Source organism: Dermochelys coriacea, chromosome 1 (assembly GCF_009764565.3).
Source record: "Dermochelys coriacea isolate rDerCor1 chromosome 1, rDerCor1.pri.v4, whole genome shotgun sequence".
Lineage (NCBI taxonomy): Eukaryota > Metazoa > Chordata > Testudines > Dermochelyidae > Dermochelys > Dermochelys coriacea.
The window spans coordinates 5,715,659-5,736,927 of NC_050068.2; the positions used below are offsets into that span (position 1 = coordinate 5,715,659).

The window sequence follows — 21,269 nt, forward strand, 5'->3', positions numbered from 1 at the left end:
AAGAGAGTTATGAGCAATGGGCAATGAGCATGTGATATCCTCAGTGTTACAGCCTTGAGATTTAGAGAACACCCTACCTCGATATTTCTCAGGTCTGGTCTACACTACAGATCTTTATCAGTATAACTACATCACTTAGTGGTGTGAAAAATCCACACTCCTGAGCAATGTTGTTATAGCAACCTAACCCCCATACAGACAGTGCTATGTCAGGAGAACAGCTTCTCCCGCCGATGTAGCTACCACCTCCAGGGAGGCAAATTAACTACGCCCACGGGAGAGCTCTCTCCCATCGGCTTAGAGTGTCTTCATTAACGTGCTACAGCAGCATGGCTGCATTGGTGCAGTTATACCGATGCAGCATTTTAAGTGTAGATGTGCCCTCGAATGTTTCTGGTCAGAGGCCCCAGCTGGGATAGACTGGCTTCTTGGCATGCTGCCTTGTGTCATGTCCCAGTACAGTTGCTGCCATCTCCTCTTTTCTGTGCATTATTTTTCTTGTTCAGTTTTGCTGTGATACTTGCATTTTGCTATCCTTTCCCGTTCCCTATTTCACAAGAAGATTACATGCTGATCAAAGTGAGGATGGCCATGAGGCTGGACCATATGTGCTCTTATGGCTGGGCTGTGTGCCATGGGAGTAAAGAAGAGAAGTTTGGCGTGCAGGCTGCTGGCTGAGCCTGCAGCCACATACACATGGGCTGGTCCTGTGGCTGGCTCTGTTAAAGAGCACTATGGGAGCAGGGACTGAAGACAGGCTGCTTCCAAGGATTCACCTGACACTTTAGTCACAGGAGGAGACGCATGTTGGTACAGCGGAGGGCAAAACAAATCTGGAGTCATGTAGCTTTCCTCCAGCCATTCTTACTCTTCTTTACTTCACCAAAAACTAATCTGGCATCCTTAAAGTTGGGAAATAATCTCCTATTGTTTGTCAGAATAGGGCCATGTCTACACTCTAGGGACTACCTTGGCATAGTTATGCTGCCATATAACCCTGTAGATGCAGCCTACACCAATGACAGGAATTTTCCTTCATTGCAGGAACACCGCCTTCCTGAGCAATGGTAGCTAGGCCAACAGAAGCATTCTTTCATCGACCTAGATGTGTCTACACTGGGGGTTAAGTCAGCATAGCTACCCAAGTGACGTAACTATGTCAACCTACATTTTAGGTGTACACCAGGCCTACGACTACCAGAACTTCAGCAGAAATTGGCCAACAGAAAAGCAGAGGCCAAAATGCAAAGGGAACATATCCCGAAAGTTCTGAGATAGGGCCTTTTCTGTAGTTCAATAAAAATGGTACAATGTTCACCTTGCAAATTAAAACAAAAAACTCATTTTAAACTGGAGCATCTTATTATTGGAATTTTAAACAACTAGCCTCTTTGTTGATAAACAAAAACTGAAGCCATCTGCTACACACTAAATGAGTAAGGTGTTTATACAGGAATAAATCTTAGTTATTGCTTTTTTCAGCCCACCGACATTTGATTAAATACATTTAAAATGCTAGTTGCTAGAATTCAAACAAACAATGCAAACCTGTTATCTAAGTGCAAAGAGAGAAACTAAATGGACCCTTTGCGGAAGGCATGTCTCTGTGTGTGATGAAGATGGTCCTAGGCACTGCTGGCGTATGAATACATAAAGAAGTATACAAAAATAATTTCATATTCATGACCTTAAGATGCAAAATCAAGATCCTAGTCAATATTCAGCCACACATCAACTCCCTGCACAGACAAATACCTTTCCGACACTGGCAAGCAATAATGGGAACTTCCCCTGGCTAGATTTCCTTGAAGCCGACAAAACAATTCCTCGTTGGGGTGGCACTATCATGCCACCACATCCTGGTGTCTTTCCCCAGGTACCCACTGTCCATTTGTTTCTGTCAAGAGTTGTATAAGGGAATAATAATATTTCTTACATAATTACAAAAGTAATTATGTAACAAATATTACTAGCACCTAACGCCAAGAAGTATGGGATCAAAGGCCTACACTGTGACAAGTTAATTACATTTCAACTCTCCTTCTCATTTAATTTATGCTACACTGAAGGAATTGCTTTTTCTTCAGGACACTAAGATGTAAAATAGATCATCAATAAACTCAACTAAATCTGATTAATCTTCCAGTCTCATATAGGTACTCTCCCATCCCAAGCCTGTCTGATGGCCACTTTTATCTTAGCTATTTCTAAGCTTCTGTACATATATGTTTTAGCTAAAATATTTAACAACAATACTATCACGCAGATGCATCAATATGAATGACTACAAGAGCTCCAGAACCAACCAGCTCCATTCTCTTCCATTATCTTAAAGCAGGAATAGGGCATGTAGCAGAGCCAGTCTCCCGTCAACCTAATGAGCCCAGCTGGCCCACAGGAGGCTGCCTGACTGGTTGGCTACGCCCGCCTGACTGGTTGGAAGAGTCAGCAGACTGGCTGTTAAGCCCAGCAGCTCTTCGGTGGCTGCTCTATGCATTTGCCCATGGTTGAGATAGCTCCTGCCTCTGCCTTGGACCCAGCCCTGCTCCTGCCCTCCCTCGCTCCAGGTAACCCAGTTCTCGCCTTTGGCTCCGATTCCTGACTTCTGACTCTGGCTCTGACCCTAGGCTTCCATTCTTGGCTGTCTACTCCAGCTCCAACCACTGGCTCAGCTGCCGACATCCTGGTCTCTGACAACAGTAATACAATCCTCCATAAACCAAGGCCATGGAGGAGTTTCATCTGCATGGAAAAATGTAATTATCCATTTAACATATTCACTCACAAAGTCAGTAAAATAATTCAGATTAATATGGACCTTAACTTCCATGCAGGTCAGCTAACCACTACATCCTCTTCCCAAGAAGTGCACTGCACTGCACTCTGCCAAGTTTTTGCAGGTGTCTAGTCCCTAATTCCTTTTATCTAATGAGAACAGAACTGCAAGGTAGAATTTTCACATCTATTATTCTACTTTCCACCCACACTCAATTACTTAATCCTTCCTCTCCTTTTCAGTTTCCTTTCACCATTCTTGATAGCTACTTTCCCAGTAATTTTCCATCACAGATGCCTTGCCAGCCAAAGTCTAGGCTCTCCTTAGCCTGAGGCTGTATGTGTTGCACCAGTGAAGTATCTAGTTTACTAGCTGAACCCTGGATTTGTATCTTTCATCTCTGAATTATTTTATATTTCCAGCTGCCAAGAGTCCTTAGCATTTGACAACAAGAGTCCTGCTTTTTCAGTTGTATGCTCTCCAAAGAGAAGATACCAGGAAAATTCAGAAGTAGCAAAGTCATTCTAAATGAAGGGCTTTTTTGGTTTCTATAATCTCTTCCTTGCTTTAGTGTGGTTGCCACAAGAAGAAGAAGAAGTGAGGTTACCAAGATGGTCTCCCCTAGTTAATTCCAGCAAAAGAGAATGAGTGTGAGTCACTGCTTGCCAAGGCAGTAATTCAAAGGATCACAGATCAAAGATCTAGACAACAAGCATCATACTGTGCGTTTGAAACCTGTCAGTTAATTTACCCTCCTGTTTTGTGTGCTTGCCCATCAGTGTCGACATTCAGACACAGGACAGTAACTGTGTCACCGTGGCAAATGCAGTGAAAAACCCTGAGACACTGAGGTTTTTAAATCTAAAGATTTGTCACCCCTTTGGTGGCCCAACCAGCCTACGGGTAGAAGCAGTGCTCTGGCCTCTCCAGATGGGCTCCACAGAGAAGGCCTTTGTAAGGGGGAAGGAAGAAGTGCAGTGGGGAGGAAGGCAATGGAAACTACAGATGTAACAAGTTTTGATAAAATGCATGATCATCATTATTTGCCTTGACTCATCTGTAATTTTTCCCCTCGTGGTACAGGTCACCTCACCTGTTCACACACATGCAGACACTAAGCACACTAATCTGCTTTTAAATCAGTTAAATGGGGTTTCCTTGACAGCCATCTTAATAAGCTCCTTTCTCCAATGACACAGTGTCTCACTCCTCTACAATGAAAAACCTCCCTCAAATTAGCAATTAGGAGAGTCTGAATTTGGCAGTGGCATTATCGTTTAGATTCGGAACAGCTCCACATGATGCACTTTGTAGCACTCCACACAGTACTTTAGTAGGTGCTGCACAGCTGATGAGAACCATAGTTGAATATAGCTGGGAAGAAACACTAAGTGAAATGTGAAACCAAGAACCATCAGGAGAAATCAGAGGGCTACTCACACATGCAAATTAAAGATACCATGATGGCAGGGATTAGTAATCCTAGAGTGCCTAGGTCCAACTTCCTTCTTTGTATCCACCATCACAGACTAGCTGATGTGAGCATGACACAGCTCAGCAGTGCAGTATGTTTCCTTGGCATATTTAATATCTCGCACTTCTTACAGCACTTTCCTTCTAAGTCTCTCAATGCAATTTGCAAAGATTTATGAGTTAGACTACCCATTACCATGCCCATTTTACTGATGAGAAATGAAGAGAAGTTCAGTGAGTCACCTAATGTCACAGATGCAAGTCTGTGGCAGAGGAAGGACTATAATCCAAGTCTCCTGACTCCAACTGCCATGTCCTAAACATAAGACCATACTTCCTGTGTTACTAGATATGTATAATAGGGGACATATTTGCTGGCATATCTCCATACATGAGTATTAGTTCCCTGTGCATGGGAATTGCGTTTGCTTCCATTTAAATTATATAGAGCCCTTCCAAGCATGATGGTGAAGACTGACACACAAATGCCTGTAATAAACAAACATACAGTACCTATGTGATAATACTGTAAACCACTCAGGGCTTAGCTACATGATGAAATTGATCAGAATAACTATTCTGGAATAAAAATTACTTTATTCCACAATAATTACTCTGCTTTGGGAGTGCACTAATTATTCCAGAACTAAGTGACCTTTATTCCAGAACAGAATGTCCACATGGGGAGCTATTATGGAACAGCTTGTTCCACCATGACTATTCTGGGCAATTTCCCTGCATAGACCCTAAGAAACAAAGCAACTGGTCATGAAGCAGAAAATCTTCCAGTTTCTTAGGCATTTTCTGAAATTCTACTTATATATCAGAGCCTTCACTAACTGATTTCTTGCATTTTCCTGTTTCCTCCATTGCCATTTTCAAAGCCTACTCAACTCTGGGATGGAACATGATAGATCAGCATCTCTCATCAGAGCTGGTGGCTTTCCATTGATTGCCAGCCAAGGCTTGTGTTTACTCTAACACACTCCTACATACACACAGTGCTATTAAGGTGACCCTTTGGGGTGTTGTATCACCATGGCAGCATAGTGAGATCATTTTCTACTCTCAGATTCCATCCTTCTCTTTAACGGAGTGTACGACAAAGTAACTGCTCTTAGTCAAAATTAAGCATGTAACCCAAGTTGGAGAAGTGTCAAGATGTGGCAACACAAGCTAAAACAAAAATCTATTTTTCTTCATGCTTTTTTTTGGCAATTCTGCTAAAAACAACAGGTATTACACAGTTGATGGAAGGGAGACCTTTGGGGACTGAAAATTTATTCCCGATTTAAAGCAGCAAGATCAGCAAGGCTCACACTATCGATAACTGATTCAGTACCTCAAAGTGGAGCACTCTACACATGCACACAAAATGTTATGATTTAATCCCAGAAAGTGGACATGTTATATCTAATCTGCTTTGGTAATGGACTTTTACACTCATATGTCACAGGTTTCAGAGTAGCAGCCGTGTTAGTCTGTATTCGCAAAAAGAAAAGGAGTACTTGTGGTCTCTAAGGTCTCTAAGGTGCCACAAGTACTCCTTTTCTTTTTACTCATATGTCAGTTTCTATTCTTCCATTGACTTCTGGCAGAAGATTAATAGTGGCCTCAGGTTCCTTAAAGTGGCTGGTAAAATGCCCAGTTCCAAATGATCGCAATGATTTAACTTCACAGACGCTTTAACCCTTTCAATTCTTAGTTCTTGAGAACCAGAAACCAAGAGCCAGATCCTCAACAACTCTAACCAGTGCCCTTATGGAGAGGAAGCAGCAAATATGGCTTTAGGCCACCATTATGGTTCTCTGATCCCTGAGGCTGCTAGGGAGTGGTTAGGCACCCAGAATAATTTAGAGCAGCTTCCAGACTGCTCTAATTTCTGCTACCTGGTAAACAGAACCTTATAGGTTGTTATGAAGGTGAAAGATCACTGGATGGAACACAGCACGTTCTTCTGGCAGGGTATTGGGAGAAGTTGGTATAAAGCTGATTAAACCGGCTCTCTGCCAGCCAGAGACTTTCTTATGCCAATCCTTAACTGAGCTATTAGGGCAGCTTTGTAGACACTTTCCTAGGTTTACTCTTAGGGGAATTCTGTGCCACTATGCATGTGCAGAATTAATGTCCCCCACAGATTTGTTTTCCCCCGCAGCATAATTGATTCTGAGGGGAAGGTGAAGGGAAGAGAGTCATGCTGCAATTACACCTTTCATCCACCAGAGGCTGATGTGGAGCCAGAAGAAAGGGCTGCTAGGGGAGGTACAGGATGGGGGGAGGGGGACAGACAGAGCGGGGCACATGGGACCACTGGGGAGAGTCACATAGATTGGGGTTCAGAAGAGCGAGTGGCAGAGACAGACTGGAGCAGGGGCACAACAGCTAGTGGGATGACAGCATTAAGCCACAGGTTGAATGAGAGTTGGGGGTGCAGAAACACATGAAGACAAAGGGGAAGGGTGAAAGGGCACATGGGGACGGTGGAGGAGGGGTGGCTGAGTGAGGGTGCAGGGATACCCGGGGATGGTGGAGGAGAGGTGGCTGAGTGGGGGTGCAGGGACACGTGGGGATGGTGGAGGAGAGGTGGCTGAGTGGGGGTGCAGGGACACATGGAGACAGGAGCAGACATGCCTGACTGAATGGGAGAAGCTAAGGATCAACCAGTGTCTGCATGAAGCTCCCCAACTCCTTTACAATCCCTCCCCCCTCAAAAACAAACAAATTGTTCCATACTATTCCCACTCGCACCCAACAAACCTCCAGGTTCATTCCCAGACTCCTTCCTAGCAATTACTTCCTTCTCCCTCAGCTCCTCAGTTACCATGATTCCCCCAAGTCTTTGCACTGCTTTTGAGGGGTGGGAAATACATTTGTGTATTGTAGTTTAAATGAATTATTACTTAAAGTTCTTTATTAAAATGCCTCATAAGGAATCTATTTGTCAAAAAAACATTCCCTGAATCTTTTTTGTTGTCTCTGTTGTTACAGACACATTTGCTGATGGGTATTTTGAAATAAATTACCAAAATAATTGAAACTGGAGTGATTATACTGTGTTATTTTGACAAATAAAATATGCAGAATTTTAAAATATGGTGTGCAGAATTTTTAATTTTTTGGCGCAGAATTCCCCCAGGAGTACAGGTTGGAACAGCACAATGAATTTGACCCCACACGTGGATATTCAACTGCCCTGCTACATTGAGGTAACTTTCTGAATTTGGCTTCAATATTCACAGAGGGATGAAGCTGAATCAGATCCAGAAACTTAGAGCAACTTGGCTGCATTTAGCCGCAGGAAAACCAGGAGTTAATTAGTTCTATGTTCTTGATTTCTAATCCAGCTATTACTCTTTTTGTTTTCTTTTGTTACAGCATTAGAAATGCACAGTACATACTGACTCACTGAAATAAAGCACATGAAGTAATCAGAGGGTTTCAACTACACACTGGACAAATACTGGCGCTGTTTAAAAACTGAATCAAGCTATAGAGAATGTAAACACATTCTCCAAATAAAAGTCCAGGATACAAAAATCATCTCTTAAAAATAAATAAGCACTACGACATTTCTAACTGAGTAATGCTATAGAGACTTGCATAAGAAGTTACAATACAAAAATAAGGACTAGATGCCACACTGGCTGCTTAATTTAAAAATGATTTAATGCAGTAGTGAAACACACAACTCACAGGAACATGGGAACTGCCATACCAGATCAGCCCTGGTGATCCAGTATCTGTCTCTGACAGTGACCAGTACCTGACGTTACACGAAACCTCACAGCACACAGTTATGGAATAGCCTAGTTTCTTCTTCAGCTTGTCAGTAGTTTGGTTATGCACTGAATGATGTGGGCTTATAGCCCTTCTTAAAAAAAGTGTTAAATCCTTTCTACTGTAACTGTGAATATTATCATCTACAGAAGTGGAATTCTCCTAAACTCTTGACCTTGATGATCTCTTGTTGGCAGTAAGTTCCATAGGAGAACTGTGTGTTGTATACAAAAATATTTCCTTTTATCTATTTTGAAATTGTTCTCTTAATTTCATATGTCTCCTTATTCTTATATTATAGAATCAAAGAATCATAGGAGTGTAGGACTGGAAGGGACCTCGAGAGGTCATCTAGTCCAGTCCCTTGCACTCAAGGCAGGACTAAGTAATAACTAGACCATTTCTGACAGGTATTTGTCTAACCTGTTCTTAAATACTTCCAATGATGGCAATTCCAAAACCTCCCTAGGCAATGTATTCCAGTGCTTAACCACCCTGACAGTTAGGAAGCTCTTCCTAATGTCCAACCTAAACCATCCTTGTTGCAATTTAAGCCCATTCCTTCTTGTCCTATCCTCAAAGGTTAACAAGAACAATTTTTCTCCCTCCTCTTTATAAAAACCTTTTATGTACTTGAAAAGTTATGTCCCTCCTCAGAGAGCTGAGGAAACAACATTCTTGGCTGAGAAGATCCAGCTATGGAACAAAGTTCCAGAAGAGATTAGGCAAATCCAGATTCTGCCTTTACCTTCCTCTTCGAAAAGGTCTTTCCACCGTAAGACATTGACAACACTGACACCCCTTTTAACCAAAAAACCCAACAAACTCATGCCACCCACCCCCAACCAAGCCAAAACAACAACATCCATCTCAGAAACAAGTCAAGCTTAAAAAATAAACCGTAAAAGTAAATTAATATTTTAAAAAAATCCCAATCAGAGTTTTACCCCGGAGAAGGAAACGTGTGAGAGACTTCATAAAATTCACTAGGGACTTTGCTACTGCTATCGATTTTATATAGAAGGTCCATGGTTACTACAATGCTGGGTGGGAGTATAAAACCTGAAGAGACATTGATATTATGAGAACATGTAACTGGAGCACCCATAAGAACATAAGAATGGCCCTACTGGGTCAGACCAAAGGTCCATCTAGCCCAGTAGCCTGCCTTTCAATAGTGGCCAGTGCCAGGTGCCCCAGAGGGCATGAACAGAACAGGTAATCATCAAGTGATCCATCCCCTTTCGCTCATTCCCAGCTTCTGGCAAACAGAGGCTAGGGACACCATCCCTGCCCATCCTGGCTAATACCCATTGATGGACCTATCCTCCATGAATTTATCTAGTTCATCTTCTCTCTGCCATTCAATATTCTATATACATACCTCTATCACGACCTCTCTTATCGTTTCCTCTGCAGGCTAAAGTTTTAACATACTGACCCATGCATGTGAGAATAGGGCATCATAACACAGGCCTTTCAATTCCACCTCTCCCTTGGTCACTGTTAGTTTCATAGTTACTGTTTCTTCAAAGGCACTTCAAATTACAGGTTATTTTACTGTAGTTGCTGTCATGAACTCTGACAGAACAATATAATAAAGCTAATGGATTTTTAAGCAAAGAAGTCATTTACAGGATTATTAATGGGGCTCAGCTTGATGCTGCTGTTCAGTGTAGGTGCAGATAATCTAAACACAACTCACTTGAGTATAAATGTTTAAAGTGGACAGTACATGTGGGAATGATAATGAATTTTATATTTGTTTAATAAATTCTATTGCTTTAAGCAAAATAACTTCCCAAAAGCCATCAAACTACTTGTCAAATATGCATTTAATTATTATAGAAAAAGATAGCTGCATTGAAATTTAAACGAAAGGAAATCTAGATTGGTCTATCCCAGACGGATGACACTTATGAAATAAACATTTAATAAAAAGAAAAAATATCAGGCCATGCAGAAACTAATAAATATTCTGACATGTGCAATATTCTGTTTTAAAAACCTGTCCTTTTATGGATAAGCTGCTTCTTTGATTGGTGCAGGCAACCACCTTTCTATTTCAGCCAGTTATTCAATTAAGGCTTAGTGATGACCACCTTCTGGGAATTATTCAGTTCCCAGCAGAATCCACAGGAGCTGAGAGCAGCAGTGGAACAACAAACCACTGTCATTCTGCTGCACTAGCATCTGAAGTGCGCATCTCCATTCATAATCTGCCGTAAGAAGAAACAAGTCACAGTAACAGTACATTATCACAGGGTCTCGGGCTGTGACCTTTGCCTCGTTCCGTATGTCCCATCTCAGCAGCTGAGATCAGCTGGGATGCTGTCACTACTGCTGCTTGGACTGGAAACAGAGCACTCTCAGAACAGACTTCTCTCCTGTGGAATCTGCCCCTCCAGTCCTAGAAGATCACCAAAGTTAGCGTGAGTATTAGTATGGCAGTGAGAGACTACGTGAGGCTTACCTGGTGACCTAGTATGGCTTACGTATTTTTTAACTGTGTGACCTGAATGACACAAGATGCCTATCTGCCCTAGCAAATGGAACCAGAGAAATATTTATTCAAGTAAATATCTTAAGATTTCGCAAGCTTTGAAGGGTCAGGCCTAATTGTACTAGGATGGGCAGCCTCCAAAGAAAGCCTAGGGAAGGTAATTCAGCAGATAGCACTCGTCTCTCAAGTCAGTTCTGACCAATGGCACTGTGTGGTACAAAGGGCAATTTTTTGTGGGAGGAGACATAAATCCAATATTTTAACTGCTTGTGGTGATTAAAAATCTTATGGTTCTTTTCACAATAGTAGGGATGTTATTTCTGGTGTCTTGGCTAAAATCTTAATTGGTTAATTACACTCTGTATTCCTAAATTCCCCATATAACTTCACTTAAATATGGAAGTCTTTATGACCTGGAAACTCCTTGGGTCAGGGACCATATTCAGCATGCAAGACACAGAGGTCATCAAATAAAATAAGGAATTCAGCCCCTGTTGTTGTCCACCCTGGGGTGGCTGGAGTGACTCCCAAGTGCTTTTGGATCCTTTGGGAGGAAAGGTGCAGTGTAAACGTATGCTCATGAGGTGACCACTGCTGTCTGACAATGTTCTATTCCCTGGACAATAACTCTTAAAGAAACAAGCTAAAGTATCTTATAAATTCCTTAACAAGTTAACTCTCTTCCCTATGTCACATTAGATATATCAGAACTTTACCATCTCAAGGTAACACGCAAGCAAGCCATTCACTTCCTCCTCTCTTGTGCACTCCAAAACTCATTCTTTCTGGTACAGTATCTACTCCAAAAAACATTCTTTCTGGTACAGTTTTATTCACATGCTATGAGAACTGCTGCCAAACTGTTCCTTAAACCAACTGCATTAACTAAACCCCCAAAGCGTCTTTGCCACATTTGGATTACTTTATGGCACTTTCCTCTTTGCCCTCATTTTTCAACACTCTGATTAAGCACAGGACCACGATTCTGAAACAGGGACAGTGGGGGGGGGGGTTGGTTTAAAATGTAATGCATACAGCAAGTCAAGTTCAGTCATCATCGCATCCCAAGGATCTACCCAGCGGCAACCATGCTGGACAAGCCATAGGTGGCCAGGTGTCTGCTGGAGTCTCTGCACCAGATTTCATAGTTTCATCAGTGAACAAACTTCTGGCATAAAAGACTGGAAAATTCCAGCCAAATATGTTCTGCCTTAATGAACAAATACTGTATCATCCCTCTTGAAATCTCCACTCCACGGTAGTGGCATTATCTACTATTTTTTTATGGCTTTGACCTTATGTAACTGAAGTGGGATGCTATGTTTGTCTAATCCAGACTGTGGCTTTTCCAGTCCTCCTAAATTCTTATGTGGCCCCAAACACTGCAATGTCAGAATGTCTTCAATGAGTGTTTCCCTTTTCCTTATCTGCAGATAAGAAGCAAGAACTGTATTTTGGTCATCCATAAGAATGAAAGTGAGGCTACCCAAGCAAAACAGCCTGAACAAAGAAGTGGGTTTTGCAAGTAGCTCTGAATGGGGTCAGATTACTCAGCCTTAGTTCATCTGGCAGCAAGTTCCATAGTCTTGATCCAACGCCTGGGAGAGTTCTGTCTCCTGCACCCACAAGCCTCATCCTTCTGGTTGTGGAAGGCCACTTTTATTTGACTGACGAAACGGAAACTTGGTGTGTAATAGTAATTCCTTTGAATTCACTAAATCCGGCATTGGGCAAACACCCACTTCACAATTTAACTGGTGGCCAAGCACTTCCTGAAACTTAGCTAATCACTGATGTCTGTTCAAACCCGGTAGCTTTTCAATCCTTCTGAAATTAGTTCTAGATAAATAACTCTCTAAGTATATAAAATGCAGTTTTAACCTGGAACATTCCATTAAATTAACCAGTTTCATCCTTTATTTCAATTGTTAATCATTTCCAAGGTATTGCCTTCATCCATTTACTCTGTGACAATCCCTAACCACAAGTTCTGTACCAGAGACATGTTGACCTTCGTCTATTCAAATATTGCAATCATCGCATTCAATAGTGTTTGTACAGCAGTCTGAACATAGAAAGGACTCAACATTAAAATACTATTATGGCCATTTTAGCAGGATGGAATATCACAAATGAGGATAATGCTAATGCTTGCATTAATGGCTAAGAATAACGTAGCATTCACTTTGCACTTAAAAATCACCTTTCATCAGACAATCTAAAAGCCCTTTGCAAACATTAATTCTCCTAACACTCATATGTTGTCAGTTATTATCTCCAGTTCAGAGATGGGGAAAGTCAGGAACAGAGATTAATGTGTTCAAGTACACATCTTAAATCAGTGGTTCCACTAGAAATTCAACCCAGGAGTCCCTACTTCTAGTCCCCTGCTCTAACTATTAGTCTGCAATGCCACTGACCACTATCAAAAATGTCAACCTTTGAACATAAACTCAGTAGAAATAATAAAAGCAGAACTGTCTCAAAATAAGACTTTTTTAACATTTGGGAGCAGAACTGGCTGTTCTGCTAATTGCACATCTGTGGGATCAAATGAATCTGTTTAAACCAGTCAATTTAAATCTCCTCCAGCTGGCGAACACAGCCACATTAGGTGGCAAACCTCAACTTGGCTGATTTCTGGGTAGGCAGGGCTTGCACTAGGGCAACTCTCACTGAAGACCTGCCACAAAATCACTGGAAAGAGAATGCTGGCTGCATTTGCACTTTGACATTATCTTTTGGTATGAGAGAGTGGAGGATTTACATCTTGCCCAGATGGCTCAGGGTCATGGACCCCACAAAGAGAGGGGCAGAGAAAAAAACTTAGATCGGGAAGGGAGAATGGACCAGGAAGCCCCAATTTCTCCCTGGAAGGTACAAGAAGGGTAAGTGGGGAAGACAACCAGCATGTAGTGGGTTAAAAAGGAGCACGACTAATGTAGCCAACGCAGTGCAAAAGATACCGGTATGTAACGGAAGGGAGAAGACAAAAAAGGGAAAAGAAAAACTCTCTCTTATTTTGCATTTGTACAGTGCCTGGCAAAATGGGGCCTTAATCACGGTGGGGCCTCTAAGGGTATGTCTACACTGCAATTAAACACCTGTAGCTGGCCTGTGTCAGCTCACTTGGGCTGTAAAACAGCAGAATAGATGTTTGGGCTCAGACTGGAGACTGAGCTCTGGGACCCCATGAGGGGGTGGGAGGCCCCAGAACCCAGGCTCCACCCCAAGCCCGAAAGTCTCCATGGAAATTCTGCAGCCCACGGGCCAGCTGAAGCATTGAATTGCAGTGCAGATGTACCCTAGGTGCTATTCTACCAGAAATAAATAATGAGAAAGGGAAAATTAGTATAAAAAGGAAAACAAAATGGAAGAGAGGTGAGGAGGGAGATTTAACAAAATATACAATGCACATCAACCAGACTTCCAGATCCACAGACACCATTAGTTGGTATTGCATGAGGGATAGCTTAGTGGTTTGAGTATTGGCCTGCTAAACTCAGGGTTGTGAGTTCAATCCTTGAGGGGGCCGTTTAGGGATCTGGGGCAAAAATTGGGGATTGGTCCTGCTTTGAGCAGGGGGTTGGACTAGATGATCTCCTGACGTCCCTTCCAACCCTGATATTCTATGATTCTAAGACAAGAACTCAATTCCCAGTTTTCATTCAGTCTAAAATGTCTTCTCAACTAATCAGCACTGCTGTTTTCCTCATCCAAGATCAGGCTGTTTTGCTCCTGGCCCACTGATATTATAGTGCTGTGACAACATGACAAGATCTTTCAAGCAAGGATAAATAGCAGCTGCATTCCAAAACAGAGAAAATAAGAGATTTACCGAGAGACCAGATGCAGACCTCAGAATTCTACAGTGTGTTCTGAACTGTTGTTGCATTGAATACAAGGTGTAGCCCACAGAGACTGAAGGTCCAGCATGCAATGCTTCATTTATGGTTACAGCCAGTGTCCAATTCGATAAAAATGCAGGATTGCCTACTGGGACCTGTAGTCTTCAGGGCTGCTCCTCCATACTTAATATGTTGGTAGCTCTGCTTCCATTTTGTGCAAATCAGGCTATTACCAAGTTACCTAGATGAACTTTGGTAGGGAACTGTTTGGTTTCACCTGCACTAGGTACATCCTATGTACAACTATGGCATGCATGCCGATTTTCAGTGGCACTCACACTGCCTGGGTCCTGGCCACCGGTCCGGGGGGCTCTGCATTTTAATTTAATTTTAAATGAAGCTTCTAAAATATTTTAAAAACCTTGTTTACTTTACATACAACAATAGTTTAGTTATATATTATAGACTTATAGGAAGAGACCTTCTAAAATGTTAAAATGTATTACTGGCACGCGAAACCTTAAATTACAGTGAATAAATGAAGACTCGGCACACCAGTTCTGAAAGGTTGCCGACCCGTCCTAGACACTGTCTCTGGAATGTGCGGATTCCTTCCACCCTTCTCTAACGAGCCAGCTCTGCAGTATTACTCACAGAGAGGAGGTCCGAACAGCACTGTGTCCAGGGCTTTCAGCTGCAGCTTCTGCCTGTGGCTCCGATCAGTCATCTTCAGTACAGTTCCCATCATGGTGGCATTGTTTATCGCTAACCTACAGGGAAAAAAAGAGCAAGCGGTCACATTTCAATCTGGAAATGGCAATGGGATAAGAATACTAGAGCCTGAGCTCTCGGAGGAGAAATACAATGAACAGGACCAGAGCATTGTCCTCTCAGGTACCAAGGCAGGTGGAAGACCCTTAGAGTACTCAAAACGCAGCCTTTGAAGCAGGACGGATATTTTAAAAACAGCTTCCTTGGCAATCAGGTGGGTATTAGCACAAGAATCAGAAAGCGACAAGTGCCATTTTTTTCAGTTAAACCTGAAATCTCTCTATTTGGCCACACCATCTACCAGTTGCTTCCTCAACTCCATATAGCTGGCAACTGGCACCTCATCGTTTGCACGGCCAACACAGGAGAGACCTCCCAGATGGGAGAAAACCTGATCAGGTCAGCACACCCAGGCTCTTAAGCAAACATCTATTGCCACAGAAGGCTTATTTTCTTACCACTTACACCACCTTCTCCCAACCCTGCCTACAGGCCCCTTTTAGAGTAGCAGCTGTGTTAGTCTGTATCCGCAAAAAGAAAAGGATACTTGTGGCACCTTAAAGACTAACAAATTTAGATTCCGCCCCCCCCCTCGCATGCATTCGATGAAGTGAGCTGTAGTTCATGAAAGCTTATGCTCAAATAAATTTGTTAGTCACTAAGGTGCCACAAGTCCTCCTTTTCTTTTTACAGGCCCCTTGTTAGCAAGGATAACGTTGGGCCTTTCAGTCTGTTAGCTCCACTCCTATTCCAACTGTAAGTGTTTCTGTTGAGTAGCATGAGATTCCACAGCTCTTGTTTATTATTTGTATTACTAGAGTACCTAGAGGCCCCACCCAAGACCAGCGCATAGGAACATAAGAACAGCCAGAATGGATCAGACCAATGGTCCATCTAGCCCAGTATCCTGTCTGCCGACAGTGGCAATGCCAGACGCTTCAGAGGGAATGAACAGAACAGAATCCTCAAGTGATCCATCCCCTGTCATCCACTCCCAGTTTCTGGCAAACAGAGGCAAAGGACACATTAGGCATAGGATAGCATCCCTGATTGTCTTGGCTAATAACCATTGATAGAACTATCCTCCATGAACTAATCTAGATCTTTTTTGAACCCTGTTATAATTTTGGCCTTCACAATATCCCCTGGCAACAAGTTCCACAGGTTGATTGTACACTGTGTGAAAGAAATCCTTCCTTTTGTTTGTTTTAAACCTGCTGCCTATTAATTTCATTGGGTGACCCCTGGTTTTTGTGTTGTGTGAAGGGGTAACTAACACTTCCTGATTCACTTTCTTCAAACTAGTCATGATTCTATAGACCTCTATCGTATCCCCCCTTATTTGTCTCTTTTCCAAGATGAAAAGTCCCAGTCTTTTTAATCTGTCCTCAGACGGCAGCCATTGCATACCCCAAATCATTTGTGTTGCCCTTTTCTGTACCTTTTCCAATTCTAATGCATCTTTTTTGAGATGGGGTAACCAGAACTGCACACTGTATTCAAGGTGTAGGCATATCATGGATTCATATAATGGCATTGTGATATTTTCTATCGTATTATCTCTCTCTTTCCTAATGCTTCCTAACATTCTGTTCACTTTTTTGACTGCTGGGTGGGTCTTTTGCTCATGGTTTGTGTTTATGAGCCCTAGTTGCGGTGTTTTCCCAAATTAATGCTGAGTTAATTCCCTCCTTTTATTAAAAGGTTTTGCTACACTCAGACTCTGTGCTTGCGAGAGGGGAAGGATTGCCTCTTAGAGGCACCCAGGGGGTGGTATGTAATTGTCCCAGGTCACTGGGTGGCGGCTTGAGCTGGTTTTGTGTTGTGTTGTTGAAAAAGACCCCCTAAATACTGAACCCGGCCCTTGTTGCTGCTGGCTTCACCCGGCAGAAGGGTTATATATGTATAGTTGGGATTATGTTTTCCAGTGTGGTGCATTACTTTGCATTTATCAATATTGAATTTCATCTGCCATTTTGTTGCACAGGCACAAAGTTTTGTGAGATCCCTTTGTAACTCTCCGCAATTGGGCTTACTTTGGACTTACCTCTCTTGAGTAATTTTGTATTGTCTGCAAATTTTGCCACCTCAATGTTTATCCCTTTTTCCAGATCATTTATGAATATGTTGAACAGTACAGGTCCCAGTACAAATCCCTGGGGGACCCGGCTATTTACCTCTCTCCATTCTGAAAACTGACCATTTATTCCTACCCTTTTTTTCCCTATCTTTTAACCAGTTACTGATCCGTAAATGGACTTTCCCTCTTACCCCATGACTGCTTCCTTTGCTTAAGAGCCTTTGATGAGGGCAGAATTGTGCTAAGTACTGTACACACACATAAGAGATAGTCCTTGCCCCACAGAGACTTTACTCTCTGCACAGACAAGTCAGATACAGGGCGGGAGAAAAGAAAGCAACATTTTACAGATGGGGAACTGAGATTCAGCGAGTTGCCCCAAGTCACAGATGGAGTCTATGAGGGAGCCAGGAACTGAACCCGCATCTGATTTGTCCTATTCCAGGCTTTAACACAAGGTCATACTTCCCTTGTTGGCTGCAGAAGAGAGAGATGAAATCTGGGATTTAGGACAGTGTCTCCCATGTGGTAAAGTACAAGCTTTTCCCTGCAAGTTCTTGCCCTCCCCAAACTCCCCCTAGAGCATATCACACCCTCTCCTTTCCTTCAGCTCACATCCTCTCACTCATCTCTGTGCAGAGGGCCAGTGAAAAGCCTATGCACCTTATAAATCCTCAAAACAGGATTTAAGTGGTGCAGGCCTTGCGCAAGCACGCGTGCGCGCACACACACACACGTAAATGAGAAGATGCAATCGGCACTAACCTGGGCATGGCATGTCCACTTAGCTGCAGTTTCCTGAAGGTTTCTTCATACTGTGGCAATTCTACATAAGTGATTAGCCACTGCACCACCTCATCAACTGTCCAGTTATACACTGTGAGGGAGGAAAAAACAAACAGCTGAATCCTTTTCTTGTGGAGCTGAAACTCGGTCAGCTGGCAGCACCAACACATCTGCTATCTTCATCATACCCAACACCCCAGGACAGAAGCTTCACCTGATGCATCCCTCCCTTTCTTCTTCTGTACAATAAAGATAAAAGCTGTGGACGGTTGTCACAGGGTAGCGGATCCCTATAGACAAATTACGCCCAGCTCCCTTGGACTGGGGCAGTTGAGCCCACTCCAGCTCACTAAAGAGGGCTGGGTTACACCTGAGCCTATTAAGGGCTGTTAGTCAGCAGGAGTAAGGACTGAGACAGGCTGATCCTGGGGAGGGAAGACCACACTGGAGTGGAGCTAGTACATGTGGTGGGTCCCTGGAGAAAGGGGCCAGGGGCTCAGGGAAGCAGCCGTTACCTAGATTTCAGTAAGGCATTTGATACCGTACCACATGGGGAATTATTAGTTAAATTGGAGAAGATGGGGATCAATATGAACATCAAAAGGTGGATAAGGAATTGGTTAAAGGGGAGACTGCAACGGGTCCTACTGAAAGGCGAACTGTCAGGTTGGAGGGAGGTTACCAGTGGAGTTCCTCAGGGATCGGTTTTGGGACCAATCTTATTTAATCTTTTTATTACTGACTTTGGCACAAAAAGTGGGAGTGTGCTAATAAAGTTTGCAGATGATACAAAGCTGGGAGGTATTGCCAATTCGGAGAAGGATTGGGATATTATACAGGAGGATCTGGATTACCTTGTAAACTGGAGTAATAGTAATAGGATGAAATTTAATAGTGAGAAGTGTAAGGTTATGCATTTAGGGATTAATAACAAGAATTTTAGCTATAAGTTGGGGACGCATCAATTAGAAGTAACGGAAGAGGAGAAGGACCTTGGAGTATTGGTTGATCATAGGATGACTATGAGCTGCCAATGTGATATGGCTGTGAAAAAAGCTAATGCGGTTTTGGGATGCATCAGGAGAGGCATTTCCAGTAGGGATAAGGAGGTTTTAGTACCATTATACAAGGCACTGGTGAGACCTCACCTAGAATACTGTGTGCAGTTCTGGTCTCCCATCTTTAAAAAGGATGAATTCAAGCTGGAGCAGGTACAGAGAAGGGCTACTAGGATGATCTGAGGAATGGAAAACTTGTCTTATGAAAGGAGACTTAAGAAGCTTGGCTTGGTTTAGCCTAACTAAAAGAAGGTTGAGGGGAGATATGATTGCTCTCTATAAATATATCAGAGGGATAAATACAGGAGAGGGAGAGGAATTATTTCAGCTCAGCACCAATGTGGACACAAGAACAAATGGGTATAAACTGGCCACCAGGAAGTTTAGACTTGAAATCAGACGAAGGTTTTTAATCATCAGAGGAGTGAAGTTTTGGAATAGCCTTCCAAGGGAAGCAGTGGGGGCAAAAGATCTATCTGGCTTTAAGATTCTACTCGATAAGTTTATGGAGGAGATGGTATGATGGGATAATGAGATTTTGGTAAGTAATTGATCTTGAAATATTCAGGGTAAATAGGCCAAATCCCCTGAGATGGGATATTAGATGGATGGGATCTGAGTTACTATAGAAAATTCTTTCCTGGGTATCTGGCTGGTGAATCTTGCCCATATGCTCAGGGTTTAGCTGATCGCCATATTTGGGGTCGGGAAGGAATTTTCCTCCAGGGCAGATTGGAGAGGCCCTGGAGGTTTTTCGCCTTCCTCTGTAGCATGGGGCATGGTTGACTTGAGGGAGGCTTCTCTGCTCCTTGAAGTCTTTGAACCATGATTTAAGGACTTCAATAGCTCAGACATGGGTGAGGTTTTTCATAGGAGTGGGTGGGTGAGATTCTGTGGCCTGCGCTGTGCAGGAGGTCAGACTAGATGATCAGAATGGTCCCTTCTGACCTTAGTATCTATGAATCTATGAATCTATGAGTGCTAGGATGCACCAGTCAAGCTCATCATCCCCCCTGGAAACATGGAGCAAACTGGCAGCATTGCATGCACAAATAAGCCACCTGCAGTAACTAGATGAAGACCTTCAAAAAGTCATGTGGGAATTGGCTAGGTGACCTTATAGGTTTTTTCAGCCTGTAACATCTTTGGTTGTGTGATGATTTTTCATAGTCTGTCCTGTATATACAATAAGTCTGCTGCAGAAGATTTAGGACAAACAGTTACCAGCACACAGTGTCCAAAGACTGTCACTTTTCCCAACAATTTTCTAAGGCAATAAACCTTATGGGGGGTTTTATTGTACACCACAATTACAGCTCATGAGAGGAGGAGGACGACGGCATCAGATATACCAGCAGTCTGAAACAGCTCTTGGCAAAGATTGTGTTCAATTTCCTCACTGTGTATATTACAGCACAATCCTGAGTCTAGGCAGCAGTGTTTGTAGCTTTATCACAGCAATTGGGAGCTAAGAGGCTCTCAAGAGCCGCGATACAAAGCACTCAGAAGACAGATTAAAAATGGTCCATGAAACTGATTTGCTGGAAGAAAATACTGGGATTTTTACAGTGCTTTCTTCACTCCTTCACATGCTTTGTTAGGCTTCTGGAGGGAGTTACTTGGGCCCCAACTTTGAAAACCATGTCGTCTAATTTTAGGCGCATTTGTTTTGAAGGAGTTCAACTTGGGACACAGCTTGATATCAAAAGACTCCAAAATGAGTGGACAGTGGAAAATTTTGGCCTATGAAATGAGTATTCTCTCTTGCCTTTAATCTTGATTGTACCACTGTGACACTGAAACGGAAAAAAGTCAAGCAGCAATACAACCACTAACCAGGAGTAAGTAGGTGTTCACTCTATTCTGATATGTCTAGTGTAGCCTGCATATAGCATCTGCCTTGTTCATCCAGTGGCATTTAGATAAATCCCAAATAATTCAAACAGGATCCTCTATTTGATGTCCAGTCATTGCTTTAATTGGTTATGACTATTGCACATTCTTCTATACAAGACTTCAAAAGAGATCTCTCATACACAGTGCTTTTAGATCTCTAGCTGGCTACCACAGCCTAATTCACCTCTAGTCTGAAATGGTTCTGTTACATTGAAGTCAATAAAGTTGGGCTGACTAATGCCAGCAGTAATTTATATCTCAGCTCCCAAACTTTGAATGGATACATAAGAATGTAAGAACA

The 21,269-nt window shown here is 42.7% G+C and overlaps 1 protein-coding gene across 3 annotated transcripts in view; it reads right to left on the minus strand.

Moving 5' to 3' along the window:
- The window catches only part of STIM1 (stromal interaction molecule 1), a 177,189-nt gene that overhangs the window by 42,184 nt on the left and 113,736 nt on the right, over positions 1–21,269 (minus strand). For all 3 annotated transcript variants that reach the window (XM_038398851.2, XM_043503978.1, XM_043503979.1), the window contains exons 5-6: positions 17,994–18,105; positions 15,032–15,147 (exon numbers count right to left, since the gene is read on the minus strand). In XM_038398851.2, the coding sequence (XP_038254779.1) occupies positions 15,032–15,147; positions 17,994–18,105 (228 nt within the window). The remainder of the gene's footprint in view (positions 1–15,031; positions 15,148–17,993; positions 18,106–21,269) is intronic.